Consider the following 16,376-nt stretch of genomic DNA (forward strand, 5'->3'; position numbering starts at 1 on the left):
AGTCAGCCAACATGATAGAATACAGGCTGGCCAGTCAAATGATTTGGGGAAAAGCTTTTAATGTTTGGTCCCCGGGAATTCAAGGAAAAGGACCCTTCCCAAAATTTTATTTACTAAAAATGTTGAACAATTTGGTAAGTCTGAATTTCTTTAAAGATCATAACGACAAACTTACATTTTTTAAGAAGTTGGGAAATTTCCCCAATAAGAAAAGACAAATCCCTTATTTTGTTTTTTTATTAAAAAAATTTGAATTTGGTAAAAAGGGCCGGGTGATATTTTTGTGAAAAGATAATATGGAAAAAAATAGTTTTTTAGAAGTTTTTTAAAAATTTTTCCCCCCTTTAAAAAATGAAAAAAAGACCCCGTCCCTTTTGTCCAATTAAAAAAAATAATCTGACAAAATTTGGAGATACTTTCTGTGAAAAAATACAAAAAAACTTTTTTTTTTTTAATAAGCTTCCCCCATCATGAATGAAGACTATTCCTTTTGAACAAGTTTTTTCAATCAAAATAACTTACAAAATTTTGGGCCCTTTATCATTTTGTAAAGATAAAACCCCAAATTTTTTTTAAAAAAGGGTTTAAAAGTTTTTCCCCTTTGTTGTCATGGGAACCTGGGGTTTTGATGGAAAGGAATTTTTTGAAATTTTGAAAAAGGTTTCCAAGGAAATTGCTATGAAGTTTTTTGAATTTATATTTTTGGGTCAGTGTTTTTTTGGAAAGGGTGGCGTTAGGGTCAAATGTACCCAGCCATTGATTTGGAGAGTCTTTGGTTCATAAACAGATGTCATATTTAATTTGTTGAAAAAAAGTCATTGGGTTAATCTCTATTTTTACAAAAAAATTATTTTAATCAGTTTCTAATTTTTCCCCAAAAAAAAATGTTTATATAAATTTAAATGTAAAATTTAATTAAAAACTCGATATATCAACCTCCTGAAATTATTTCTTTAATTTTGTCAGCAAAAACCCTGGCAATAACACAAAGATGGTCTGAGCCGTACTGATAATTTGGGAGACTTCCCATGTCATTGAGTTCATAACTAGACAACAAACCATATCTTGCGAGAAGACACAAATGACCTTCACGTACATCCTTTGTTTGAACCTCGCCTTCGTAGATTCTCGTCATTCCTGATCTTACTCCGTAAAACAAGTAGTCAACGGAACATGCTGCCTTACCATGGTGTGTTGTAACTTCTCTGTATCTGTATCGTAACCTTGACAACCAGTGTTCATAAACCGAAATAAAATGGAGATCATGTCTTAATTGACCACTTCCCTGAGGTCCGATAACTTGAATGTCATTGTCGGCATCACCACTGTTACCAGTGCCACTGCTATGTTGTACACGTTCACTAACAACATAACAATACTGACAATCGTCACTTATACCTGCTTGCTCGGGAAAGAAATGTTTACCCAGGGTTGAATTACTGCGTCCATATCTACCTTCCTGCTGACCAGAGATCTCTCTGATTAACAGTCCCTCATACTTCAAAAACCCCATAATAATCAGTTTATAAATGTCACTGTGCGGTTCTGAATTGAAATCTCCACACATGATAACTGCATTATACTTGTCATAGGAGGCCCCAGAGTATGCACACTTGTCTATCTCTGCTAACAACACCATTAACTGAGCCAATTTAATATCACCTCGTCTAGGATTAAACAACAAATGGGTGTTAGCAACAGTAAGACTTCTGTTTGATGGCATTGACCTTGGAATAAGTTTCACTATCAGTCCAACATTATCCCTGTCTAATAGTTCTCCTCCATTTCTTTGAGAATAAGGCACTCTTACAACTTCAACACAAGTAAATTTGTGCCTCTTGTAGAAAGTAGCACAACCATCCAGTTTATCCCCCATTCTTTTCATGTATACTCCATCATAACCTAAAACATAAAATATATGAAGTAGTACAGTTATATCTCTGGTGAATTGAAGGAGTGTGGTCTACACTAATTAACATAATTTATTTAGTACTCAAGTGGGGTCTAAATCAACTAACATAAGTAGCAGGGAAGTGGGGTCTACAATACTTAACATATAAAGTATGGGAGTGAGGTTAACATATATAATAGGGGAGTGGAGTCTACAACAATAAATGTAGATAGTAGGGGAGTGGGGTCTACAACAATAAATGTAGATAGTAGGGGAGTGGAATCTACATCAAATTACATGTATAGTAGGGGAGTGGGGTCTAAAACAATAAATGTAGATAGTAGGGGAGTGGGGTCTACATCAAATAACATGTATAGTAGAAGAGTGGGGTCTACACCAGTTAACATACACTGTATACAGTAGGGGAGTGGGATCTGATGTCTGAAGTTTTTGCCTCTCAACCAATGGATCCGAGATTGAGTAATACAATACAGTATAGTCACTACTGAATGTTTGTCACAAAAGTAGCTTTTTACACTACATGTGTTTTATGTTAAAGTGAATTTTGTAGATTTTAACAATGATAAAAAGTTAATGAACTCAGAAGTGTCAATCTGCTTCACTGTTATGAATAACACTTTCAGGTTAATCAGTACTCTACATCTCATTAAAATAAAAATATTCTGATGCTCAGCATTTTACATACATGTATACATGTAGTTACATTTTTTATGATACAAATGTATGTGCCCGAGTATAGACATTCTGAGAACAAAACATCAGAAAATACTATTTTTGTGAAGTTGGATAAAGATTGATGCAACATTTTTGTCAAAATCCTTTGATATTTTTTGTAATAAAGAATTAAGAATTGACAACAGATTCTGAAATCTCAAATTCAGAACTGGCGAAGTGACAAAAGGTACGATTTTTATTTGTTTGGGTCGTCAGACCAAACAAATAATGGAAGCGAAATTTTAGACTCTGATGCTTTTAATTGCAAATGCCGAAAGTAGTCCGTTTTTTTGAAGCGGTTACTTCCCTTTATATGTTCACTAACGCCAAAAAATTCAGGGGAGATCACTGCGTAAAGATAGTCAAATGACAGGCGCATTAATTTTCAAGCAAAATAGTTCCCGAAAGGTCGAAGATTTCTAATATTGTTTTATTCTTTATAGATATACATGCTTATAGTAAGCTCCATGATTATTTATATCTGTGTTAAACAAAAGTTAGCGTCAAAATAATAAGGGTTACAAAACCTAATTTAGAATAATATGGTTTTCTTCAGGCCGTTAACTTATAACTTCACCGTGGCCGAGGGGTTTGCGCCCTGTTAGGAAGCGAGAGGTCGGGAAAAGTTAAAATCCCATTTTAAGGAAACTAAATTTTTTTTCCCAAAATTATTTAAAGGGTCAAAATAAAATTGAATTAAATATTTTCAGTGTTTCCCAATTTAAAGTTTTATTCATGGGCAATTTACTAAATTTAAAAAACACGGGAAAAAGCTTTGGGGCACAAATACAAAAAAAAATTGGTTTTAATTTTCAAAACCATCACCTTTCAGACATTTGGGGGCCCCAAAAAAAATTCAGCGCCTTCTGTTTGTTTTTAACAATTTTGCTATTTTAAAAAAGGAAATTTTAATTAACATAAGATGAAGATAATCAAATTTACATGTTTTCTTCACCAAATACTAAAAAATCTAACATAATTGTGACTGAAACTGCAGGGATGAGTCTGGTTTTAAAACTTTGATGAATGAAAAAACATGGATGGAACTGGTTTGATACAGCAGGAATGCATGTATACAAGGATGAAAGTGTCTTGGTGCAACAGGCATGAGTATGGTTTGATACAACAGGGATGAAGGAGATTTGATACAAAAAGGATGAAAGTGGTTTGAAATAACAGGAAGGAAGGTGGCTTAACAAAATAGAAATTAGTGCGGTTTGATGCAGCAGGGATAAAAATACTCCGATACATTAAAGGGAGGCGATTGTTTAGTACAAAACTGTTGGTTAGACATTGGTTAGTTGTTACAGAATGCAGCTGACACTACAGTGATTGATAAGTTTGGCACCACATTGATGGAAGACAGAACATTATCTTAATGTGCTGAAAACATGATATTTGACAATATTCACACCTTGTTTTCTCAGTTCTGGTAGAAAGAAGTCTTCAAAGTGACCAGCATTAACTTCCTGTAGGCACATGACCTGTAACAAATTTATAGTATTAATTCTTCTAAATCTTAAATATTACAGCAGTAACATTCATATATATTTCATAAATATATTCTATACCTTTCTGGCAAAATGAAAAAAATTTGTAAATGAAAATGAAACTTGAAATGTGTCCACAGGTCAAGGATGCCATAACATTCCACGGTTATTTCAGTCTATGACAGCATGACACTGGTATGGACAGACATGCAATGGGAATTGTATTTGGCCCCCTCCACCCATCTCTCTCACCCTAAGAAGTGGGGGCACTCTCTAGTAACTTTTATTTCTTAACAAAGTATGTAATTATTATGTGCTAAGTGGTTAAGGTGTAGTGGAAGTGTAGTAGGATTCTACATGTGAGAAAGCTATCCAGCTAGCTTATAGAATGTGGGTGGTTCTACTTAGGAGTCCATTTATATCTGAATAAATGTACAGAGAGGCACCTTAGGTCTTCTTCCACCAGTAAAGGCTGGAAAGTTACCATATGACCTATACTGTGTTGGTGCCACATAAAACCCAAACAAATTTTTTAATCTAGATCCATTAAAATACTTACAGTCTACAAATACTAAAATAAACAAACAAGGATGAAGGCTGATCACACACTTACTTTCCCCTTATTGGTGTTTGACAGGGTTGTTTTTTTTTTCCATTAACTTTATAATCTTATAATGAGAATTCATACAATAACAAAACTGTTTCAAAATAAGCATTTTTTTTCATGCAATATTTCTGTGTAATAAGTAAATATATTACATCTGGACTATGATATATAAGCTCCCGCATCAACTGTTTCTTGCGATACCTCCAATCTAGCACCTCATGTGGGCTATTGTAATACAAGTTGTAGTTGTTTTCTAGAAGATTTTGTGCCAAGATATTGTAACTCATTACAGTGAACTCGATACCTCTGTGCCTTGCAGGATGCCGTAAATACTGCTGACCGAGCTTTGTATACTCCCACTGTCTAGGATAGTAATCATTCCTATCTGAAATATAGGATCTTGTATGTTTCACTGTTATCACATTTACTGTCATTTCTTTATGATAGAATCTAAAAAGTTTTATTTTGCTACATCTAACATGTTAATTAATTTTAAAAAAATATTAAACAAGAAGCGCCGCAATGCGACGAAAACCAGGTTTTCAACGACCAAGTTTTGATGTGACAGCAATCAATAAGTCGAAAAGCACTGAAGTTATTGAGTAGAAGCTGAAAATTCTATTGTAAGCAAATGACCTTGAACTTGCTCCCAGATATCTTAGTGGCAATCCAAAGCTGCCACTCAGCAAGTTTGGTGTCAAAAGGTCAAAGCAAACTCAAGTTATAACATGAAAACTAAATACATGTACATTAACCTTGATCACAGACACCTGGGTAGCAATCCCAAGCTGCCTCTTGATATAAGCTACCCATTCATCAAGTTTGGTGTCATTAGGCCAAAGCAAACTCAAGTTATTGAGCAGAAACTGAATTTCTATTTTTAGTAACAGTGACCTTGACCTTGATCACAGACACCTGGATAGCAATCCCAAGCTGCCTCTTGATATAACCTATCCATTCACCAAGTTTGGTGTCAATAGGCCAAAGCAAACTCAAGTTACTGAGCAGAAACAGTGACCTTGACCTTGACAACAGACACCTGGGTAGCAATCCCAAGCTGCCTCTTAATAAAAGCTATCCATACACCAAGTTTGGTGTCAATTGGCCAAACCAAACTTAAGTTATTGAGCGGAAAATGAATTTCTATTTTTAGTAACAGTGACCTTGATCACAGACACCTGGATAGCAATCCCAAGCTGCCTCTTGATATAAGCTATCCATACACCAAGTTTGGTGTCAATAGGCCAAAGCAAACTCAAGTTATTGAGCAGCAACTGCATTTCTTTTTTTAGTAACAGTGACCTTGACCTTGATCACAGACATCTTGGTAGCAATCCCAAGCTGCCTCTTGATATAAGCTATTCATACACCAAGTTTGGTGTCAATAGGTCAAAGCAAACTCAAGTTATTGAGCGGAAACTGAATTTCTATTTTTAGTAACAGTGACCTTGACCTTGATCACAGACACCTGGGTAGCAATCCCAAGCTGCCTCTTGATATAAGCTATCCATACACCAAGTTTGGTGTCAATAGGCCAAAGCAAACTTAAGTTATTGAGCGGAAACTGAATTTCTATTTTTAGTAACAGTGACCTTGACCTTGATCACAGACACCTGGGTAGCAATCCCAAGCTGCCTCTTGATATAAGCTACCTACACACCAAGTTTAGTGTCAATAGGCCAAAGCAAACTAAAGTTATTGAGCGGAAACCAAAAGTTGACGCCTGCCCGCCCGCCGACTTCGGCATTACAATAACCTGGTTTTCGTTGAAAACCTGGTTAAAAATTTGCACAATCTTACAAATTAATAGTAAAGATGACAAGTTACATTACACATTACTGGTAAGCAGGGGATTTTTTCCTTGAAAGGCAACTTAATATACTTTTTTAATGCTAATGATTTTAATAGATTTTTGTAATGATAAAGAAATGTGATTGCATTATGCATACTAAATTTGGTTGTTTATTTATTCATTTACATGCATATGTATTTAAATTAATATTTTGTAATAAGTCTTTAAGGTTTTAAGCACCATGCAGTCTGATACAACAAGAAACTTTATTTTAAGTCGGTTGATCAGGCTCTATACTGTTGATTTCACTTAGTTTCTACTTTAAAAAACTTGAAGTTCAGTAGCAATCAATGTTCTATCTATTCCATTTATTCTATAAACTGATGTCACCTACCATCACTTTCTCTGTGTCTACTTCTTGTATTTTGGTGAACAAAAACCTCTGGCTCCCAGGTTAACCCTGTGTAAACATTGTGCCCAGTCTCAGTCATGTGTTGATTTGTTTTCCGTTTTCGTTGATAGACTGGTACCCTCTTACTATAGGACACTGGACCAACATTAACATAGGGTGCATTTTGCTGTGATTTGATTGCATCAGAGACACTTGCTGGGACTACATTTAAATCTTGTTGATTCCGCTTGACCTCTTCAGGTACACTGCTTATATTAACCAGATCTGTTAACACATCTTGAACAATATCCCTCGTAGGTGAAGTTCTGTCTGGCTGAGACTTTCTCACTTCATTTCTTGCATTCTCGTTTTTTCTTGTTAGTTTCTTTGTTGCTTCTTTTCTCTTGGAATTCACTGATCTTGGAATCATTAAACAGCTTACCCTTTCCATTTTCCTAGAGAAATATATAACAGAATAAATGTGAAAATAATAGATGTGAAATACAGAATTAAAAGTAAAACATGTACCATGTATCATCTTGTCTTGAACCACATGACAAAGCTGACATAATTAACAGTCAGGAAACACCATCAGTGACAAGACAGCAGTGAGCTTCCCTGAGTTCTCAATTCATGAACTTTGGTGCTGAAATTTGATACCTTTCCCCAGTAAAAAATGTATATATTTTTCCCCAATTTTTAAAAAGACAAAGCCTCTATTCTTTTTTATATATATATATATATTTTAATTTTACCTGCCTTTACCCAGAACTTTAAAAATAACTTACTGAAATTTGCTTTTTGCAGTATAAATTATGTACAGTAGAAACCCTACTTATGACCACCCCGGAATAATGATCACCCACGCTTTTAAGTCCATTTTTTAAAAGAACAGAATTTTCTGTTCTTTATGTCAATAGTAACATGACCTACAATTAAAACCACCCCACATATCCACTAGTCATTGTTTTCCCTACTTTTGAGACCACTAATTATTCAGTTCAGACACCTATTCAAACCATAAGTTTGATGTTATCCATCCTCATATTTCATATCAGTATAGATAATACTCAGGAGATATAAACCACTTCTGTGGTGGAGTGTGTCACAATTTTGACAGTTCACCTATTAGCGAAGAAAGTGTGTAAATGGCAGGGTTATTCTGTTCAGGTATAGCTTGGGATGGTATTTCCTCTTATTTCAAATCAGTGCAAATAACACTGCCTCCTGAGATAACAAGAGCCACCGCCGGGCGGGGGCAACGCTCGACTTTTTACTTTTTCTAAACGCAAACATAGAAAGGTTTGAACATATATTGACGTTTCCTTTTTATAAATTTAGTTGGTCTGTCTTGTCACATTAGTTTTGTTTATATATTTTGTATATATATATGAATAGAAACATTAAGCATATTTCTAAAAATAGCAACAGTACGCAATTTCTTAAAATAGCAACATGACGCAATTTCTAAAAATAGAAAAAATGACGCAATTTCTAAAACTAGAAAAAAATGACGCAATTTCTAAAAATAAACAAGCAAAAATTGGACTTTTAACCTTGAAGGTCAAGGTCATTTATGGATGAAGGTCAAGGTTAGTGTGGTCTACTGAAAGGTCTTGTCCCAAGGGTTGTTGTGGCCAAGTATGAAGACAATACACCAAGAAATAAAAAAGTTATGATCCAGGTACAAGTTTTCGGACGGCAACGGCAACGCCGACCTGACTATAACAATACCTCTACTTTTTTTTTCAAAAAAAAAAAAGTCGAGCTAAAAACCACCACAGTCCATCAATAGGCACAAAATGTCCAAGGTGAGAATTGTACAGCCTGACCAGGGCTTATACTCTGATACTATTCGCCACCTTGGTGAAGTAACAGGTTATAATTTAATAGGAGTTAACCTGTGAGTGCACTGAGGTGACATAAAACAGGACTGAGTTATCTTGCTACTTTCCCGTGAGTGAAGAGTCTATATATTTGTTAAGTTTTTCCCTGACATGGCCTACCAGTCATAAGATTCATTGATTGTTCCATCATGTTTAGGAAAAAAAAGCTTTCTAGTGCAAACAGGGCATTTTGGCCCCAAACCAAATCAGTCCCAGTGGAAATATTGGCCCTTTTCCGCAAGACATTTCGGCCCTACTATAATATATTGCTTGATTGATTACAAAAACTATGTTAACTTTACAGACAATTATATATAAAATGCCAGTTATTAAATTTTTGTGCTCTTAATTATTATGTTTCTGGCTTGTAGTTGTAATAGTGGTCAGGTTCTAATGAGAATCAATGCTTTACACGGAGACCAAACGATCACAAATTATAACTGGAGTAAATTCTCAGGGCTCAGTAAATTTATAAATAAGTGTCACTATATAAAGATGATGGACTAAACAACAACAACTAGTAAATACAATTTCAATCAATGCTTTTAATATATGAAAAGCCCTAACAAATTTAATAAGTATACTAATCAAATTATATTTAGTTTTATATTAAGAATAACTCTATTTATCATTTTATTAAGATTATGTTTATGATATATTTTATATGTGGTCGATTACAATAAACGTAAACGTTTGTATTTAGGACTAAGTCCAGTTTAATGTTTCAAGGCTAAGCCTTGTAGTACTGACCAGAGTAGGTACAGTACCTAACCTAGCTAACATTGCCAAAGTCAGCTTATTTATACAATTCAGTATTCACTGCAACAATTTGATTGGTTGAGAATAATATTGTATATACCATGCAATAAGTATGAAAGATAGTAACTCATAACTTATAGATTAACTGTTTAATTAGATCCGTAAATACCCATCCTATCACATAGTATACCGGTGCCTCATATTTCTGTGGTACTTAACTGTTCAACACAGACAACAAAAGTTAGAAGAATAGAATTCAGGAAAAAATTGTTGCAAAGACATGTCAATTTCATCATAGTTTATTACATTTAATGTTTGCATGTAACTGTAAGCAATTATGTACACAACCTCTCTGCAACCTAGGCTAGTGTGTAGAGAGTAAAGCTGTGTTATCATATTTTCAAGGCAGTTACATTTTGACAGTTTCAAAAGTAAAAAACCAATAGGGCCTAGTAATCTTTATTTTTTGGTACATCTTTACCTAGCGGGTGATCTATATGTATATCCGAGTTAACTAGTCCGATTACTAGTGTAGTTCAGATAAAGGTCGCGAAAACTTATGTCATTGCGTTCCAAAACAGAAATACAAATTCATTTCAACTTATTGGGACACTTGGACGATATCTTACTTTCAATATCTTTTGTCTTGGTTTTCAACCTTTTGAATAAATAGCTACTGAGAACCAAGGAAAGAAAAACCTTGCGAATTTTTACCTTTTTTCCTGTCAACCATTACAATTTACGTTAGACGACTAATTAATTATTTGTTCGTCAGCAACTATGGAAAATAGGATGAAACTTAAGTTCTGTGAACTCATAAATTCTTTACTTATTTTATTATAACTTGTAAGCACATTAATAAATAAATATTTTTTAAAGCTTTGAGAAATATTATTTCGTCTAAAAACTATACCAGTGTTTATTTTGCAAATAGTGTCACCGTTGTCACCGATTTAATGGAAAATTCTGTTTCATTACTTTCACGTGCATAATTGATTTTGTGTGTGTGGTTACATTTATATTTGTTAATGAAATTGTTAGTCTTTTTGTTCAGTGACATTTTACACAATAGTGTAAAATTGGAACAATTTGTAGATAGGTAAGTAACCCTGACCCAGTTTTAGAGAATGGGGTCAGAATTTTGTTTACCACAAAATTAATATCCTGGCACAGACTGCTTGAAATGTTTTTAGTTTTCAGAATAGATATGCCTTTATAGTCAAATTTCTTTATAAATTCAGTTAATTTGTTAAAAGATATGATGTATTTTATGTTCACTGAATCACAATCACATGCAGAATAATTTTATGGCCCCATTTTCTATTAAGCTATCCAAAGTACATTTGTAGATCTACTGAGTACTGTAAAGCTTTTAGTTTATAAATATGATAATATCATTGCATCTGATTTATGTCTATATTTATTTTTTATTAAAAAAGAAATACTTCCTTTATATAATATGTATTGTAGGATGAAAGTCTGTCAAATTTAAATGCTAATTGGCTTGGCATGGATTGATGGACAGTCCTTACACTAGTCTAATTAATTCTAGTGCATGACAAGATATTGTGCTATTTTATGTCTGGGCAATATCTTGTCTCTATGAGATTCTGACCAAGAATGAAAATATCTCAGAATCTACATGTAGCTTTGGCACGACAATATATTCTGACTATCCTTAACCACCCCATGTGCATCAATTATCCATTGACTTCCCCTTTCACTAAATATTAACATTTTAACCATGATTAGAATGCATTTCCAGTCTCAGCTTCTTGGCATGTTTATATTGCCTGCACTATTTGCTTCTCATTCACATTTTACTAACAATCCAATGCACACTAAATTTCTGCTTATAACCCTTGTGAGAGGAGTTGGCACTATTCAGAGCTAGATAGATTGAAATGGTAATGTAACAATTCGTCACAATAAGGATTCCGCAATTTGCCAAAGAGTAATAACGATTCTCCACATTTAAATTAAAATAACCATTTTCCGCCAGACCTGGGGATGATTACATTGATCAGTAATTGATTTAATTACAATTACTTTCAGATTTTATTGTAATTGATTATTATTGATTACTCAGACTTGCTTCTGTAATCAATTGAATTACAATTACTTTAAGAGAGTAATTGATTGATAATTGATTACATTCAATGTAAAGTAAAATCCGCACTAATGACCACCCCTGAATTAAGACCACCCCCTTAATAAGACTATTTTTTACAAGGTTCGCTATGTCAATGGTTACATGATCCAGAATTAAAAATAACTGCTTATCCACTTTCAAGACCACCCGATTCAGTCCAAAATCTTTACTTTCTTCGTAATTTGACCACTGATTTTAAAGTCAACACCTGTCTAGGTTATGATCTGCTTGAATGCTTTGCATGACACATAATTTCACAAGGTGTGAAAAATTGTTATAATTGGGTTATTGTATGAAATATTAGGTGAGAAGGTAAATTTTAGAGCTTCCAATTTTTTTGTTATTTAATAGGTGATTTATGTACCTCATAATTATAATAATTGATATTGAAATCTGACCAAAGAGATTTTTAAGTTATTTTTTTTTTTCAGAAAATATGTTTTCCTCTCATCAGATATCAAAACATACCATACTTTTATAGTGTCTTTTATATTGTATTTGAAGCTTAAGATACATATTGTTTGTTTTTTTCATACAAAATGACTAAGAGACCAGGGTCATAAAGTATGTACGCAATGATAAGAATAATCCAGAATAATCTGGTCCAGCCCAGATGATGGTCTTAATTAAGGGTTTTTACTGTATAAATGTAAAGCACAAGTTAAACTGTATCATGTAAAATAAAGGCATCCTTTGAATTAAAATAGTTTCCTGTTAAATCTGAAAGTAATCAATGTCAATCAAATTGTAATCATGATTACAGACTGAATTTTAGCTGTAATTGATTAATTACAATTGAATTAATCAATTTTGGGCAAGGTAATCAATTACATGATGATTACAGTGTAATCATGTAATCGATTAAAAATCAATGATTACAATTAATGATTACCCCAGGTCTGTTTTCCGCAGATGTTAATATAGAAAAATTTTGACACCCATTTTTTCAAACTGTTCAGATGAAATCCTTTTATTCAATTATCAAGAGGAATTGTAAAAAAAAAGCAGCATCTTTTATTGAATAAAGAAAAATATAACACATTATAGAGCTAATGTCAAAACAACTTTCAAATTCAATGAATAATTATAAATTGCTTGTCAATTACAGATTAATACTGGCAGACAGACAGATAACTTTATTTCTCTCAGGTATCACAAAGTATACAGAGAATTTATAAAAGGAATATTTCGGCATCAATTAGATATTTCAGAACAATCTTAGTATATCTTGCTAAAATTAAAGGTATGACAATTGTTTTAGAAATTATACAAGAATTTTTAATCAATTACCATATTATTTTCTTAAAAGTCAGTTATTGTTATTAGGGGTCTGGATCGTCAGATGACGATCCGATCCGAACCATGATTCAGCACTTACGATTCACAAATCGAACCACAAATCTTTTGTTATCAAGACACCCATAAAAACATGTACATTAGTTATAAAAACATGTTTATTTAAAAAAACAAAAAAACAATACTAAACATTAAACGTATAAACTAGGTTTATGTTTTTATTCTTTGGATGAGTATATTTTTTTTTGAAACCAATTACTTCCTAGCTCAGCATGGTGGTACACGGTCTTTAACCGGCAAATTGTATTTAGGTAAACTTCATATAATTTATACTCAAATCATATTTTTCTCGATTTTATGAGTGTGAGAAACAGTGAATGTATATAAAAAAAATTAGATCGCGATTCACGATCTCTGGGCTTACGAATATTCAAACTCGATTTTTCACTTTGATTCATGATTATCCGAGTACTCAGATACTCGCCCCAGCCCTAATTGTAATCCATGAACACATGTTGGTTTTTTTGTGTTTATTTTGCAATACCCGGATGATTTATGTTTGTCATATGTTTAATTTAAGATTTCTTTTATTTTGGCATGTTACTTTCTTGTTAATATACTCACTCCTATTATTATGGAACAGCAACTCTTGAAAATCTGATTGTATTTAAGCTGAAGACTGGCCTTATGCTATGAATAAACACATTTTCATTGTCAAATTAATTTAAGAAAAAAATATTCCATTTGCCTGAGTGATTTAACTAAGACCTGTCATACATAGACAATTATTGCTTTCATCCCACAGTGGCAAATTATTATTTAACTGTGGCTATTTGTTATTTCACTGTGGTAATCATTTTGTGGCAAATCTTTATTGTATTAATTCATTAAAATGTAAGTTACTTGGACCTCAGTCAAATTAAGAGTTATACAAAGGATTAAGGAAATACATGTTTCATTCGGCACATCAGTTTTATTTAACCCCTTATGTAGTTACCTTTGGTACAGTTCACTCATTTGGAAAGCTCAAAATTGAGGTTAAATCACTTTATTTTGACCCATAATGCCAGGCATTAAATGTGTGATACACCTGAGGAATGCACATATTGAAAATATATTTCAATTTTCTGAGGTAAAAGAAACATTACTTGACACTAAAGTTATTAAATTTATGTAATCATATCATTACAAATGATATCAATTGTCTAGTTTCTAAAACAAATACTTATCATTAACCAGTGAAAGTGTTAAATGTTTACAGGGCTTTCTCTGTATTTTGGGTGAGCTGTACCTGTGCCTGTAGAGTTACTAGTAAATGTAATAATATCAAGCATACAGTTCCTGTAAATAAAACAAATATTTTATCATTTATCTGTCAAACTGTTACATGTACATATTTATTTGGCTTTATGTCAATTTTGGGGAAACTGTACCTGTAAAAGGGTGAATTTCATGCTATTTTAACTTTTTCCTTGCAGGGGGGAATTTCAGGCAATTATTGCTACATACACATTCATACATGTTAACTTTTTTTGATGGTGTAGTGGGAGATTTTTTTTAAAAAAAGAGGGAGATTTAACAAAGAAGGAAGTTCTGAGATCAAAAATAGGGAGATTTCTTTAATTTGTGATTTGTGATAATATCCCTTATTTTAAGAAAAATCTTTGAAAATATAGCTGCAGAAAGTGGGAGTCTCCCGCTAAAAGTGGGAGAGTTCACATGTATGCACATTAAATACATGTGGGGACAATACTCATGTTGTTAATTATTACATTTTTTTTCAGCAAAAACTTAATTCCAATAGGATATTTTTAAGGGTCTCCTGCTTTTTACAGATATAGACTGGTAAAACTATTACTTTTTTTTTTGGAATTATTTTTTTTAGAAATTGGGGAAAAAATACTTTTTGATGGAAGGATGAGGGAGGTATGGGGTCGGATTTCAATGACTAAATTCATAAATTGACAACCTTACCCTGACTGAATTCTTCTTGAAGCAAAATAAGGGAAACAATATACATAATTTGTATATATTTAGAGCTGTTAGAATTTGAGTTTCTGCCATCAGACTTGCAAGGTCAGTTGTCTTTGAACTTACCATAACTTTATTTATGAATTTTGAAATCTTGTGAAACAGTGTGCAGATTAACAAGGCAAGTAATTAAAGTGATTTCTAGATGTCATTTGTATATGTTTTTCTTCATCAATTTCAATGAGTTTAGCTATTCTACTCGCCCTGGCTTCAGTGTGAAGGTAACAGTTTGATGCTGAAGTTTTATGTGCATTTTCTTGTACAACATCATATCTCAACCACTAAAGTTATATGCTTGTTAATTTACACACATATTAGAGATCATAATAAGAGGTCACTTTTTGACAGAATAATGACCCTTTGTGAACTTAAAAAAATTCTTGGTCGAAGTTTTGCATGCAACTTCAATCTTCAAAACTTTTGCTTGAAACTTGACATCTGGATCATAATTAAAGGTCACTATCCAAGGCCCATAAAGTTGATATGAATTTGACTAAATTATGGCCTTTTGTAAAGGTAAATGTAGAAAATTTTTGGTTAAAGTTTTGTATGTAACACCAATTTTCAAACCTATTGTAGGTAAATTAATAAATTTTCATACATGTCTTTGTGACCCTAACTGGAGGTCACTATCCAAGGCCCATTACACTGGCATGGATTTTTATTAAATTAATGGCCCTTTGTTAACATAAAAAATTCTTAGTTAATGTTTGGTATGCCAGTATCAATCTTCAAAAGAAGTGATTTTAGCCACTTTTTTCCCGTAGGATTATAATTGGAGGTCTCTGTCAAAGGACGAAGTTTAGTGTGATTTGTTTCATTTTTGCTATTCATTTCAAACTTGTTAAACATTTTTACTTTCAAAATGTGTCATTGTACTGGAAGGACAGTAAGTCCTGAAATTAATTTTTAAAAAGTTATGCCCCTATTTTCCTTAATTTCTTTGACTTTTTGATGTTAAACAAAAGAACACAAATGACAAAACCCGTATTTTGAATAATTCAAATATGACCTTGACCTTAACTATCAAGGTCAAATTATTTAAATTTGCTTTAATTGTCAAAACTTTGGTATTAATTTACAGATTTTGGTTCATACTTGTTAATTAAGAAAACATTTTACAAAACTGACATGTTGAATTATTCTGATATGACCTAGACTTTTTTTGACCTTGACTGTCAAGGTAAAATTATTGAAATTTACTTAAATTGTCATAACTTTGTTATTTATTTACAGATTTGATTTATTTTTAAACAAAAGAATACATAAATTTGACAAAACAAAGCGTGATGGTTCATTAAATGTGACCTTGACCTTTAATTGACCTTGACTGTCAAGATTAAATT

At 32.7% G+C, this 16,376-nt stretch overlaps 2 protein-coding genes across 2 annotated transcripts in view; one reads left to right on the top strand and one right to left on the bottom strand.

The window, feature by feature from the left end:
* Nucleotides 1–931: 931 nt before the first annotated feature.
* On the bottom strand, nt 932–10,402 carry LOC132719710 (protein angel homolog 2-like). The gene is made up of 5 exons (XM_060703549.1): nt 10,266–10,402; nt 6,910–7,361; nt 4,876–5,108; nt 4,041–4,110; nt 932–1,902 (listed from the first exon to the last, which is right to left on the bottom strand). Exons 2-5 carry the CDS (start codon nt 7,355–7,357, stop codon nt 932–934), a joined length of 1,722 nt encoding a protein of 573 aa, XP_060559532.1. The 5' UTR covers nt 7,358–7,361; nt 10,266–10,402.
* Nucleotides 10,403–10,468: 66 nt separating this feature from the next.
* LOC132719702 (uncharacterized) overlaps nt 10,469–16,376 on the top strand; it is a 38,472-nt gene continuing 32,564 nt past the window's right edge. Inside the window, exon 1 of the mRNA XM_060703539.1 lies at nt 10,469–10,650. The gene's annotated coding sequence lies outside the window, so the exon portion shown is untranslated. The remainder of the gene's footprint in view (nt 10,651–16,376) is intronic.

Source organism: Ruditapes philippinarum, unplaced genomic scaffold (genome assembly GCF_026571515.1).
Source record: "Ruditapes philippinarum isolate M1 unplaced genomic scaffold, ASM2657151v2 ctg3598_1_1_1_1, whole genome shotgun sequence".
NCBI lineage: Eukaryota > Metazoa > Mollusca > Bivalvia > Venerida > Veneridae > Ruditapes > Ruditapes philippinarum.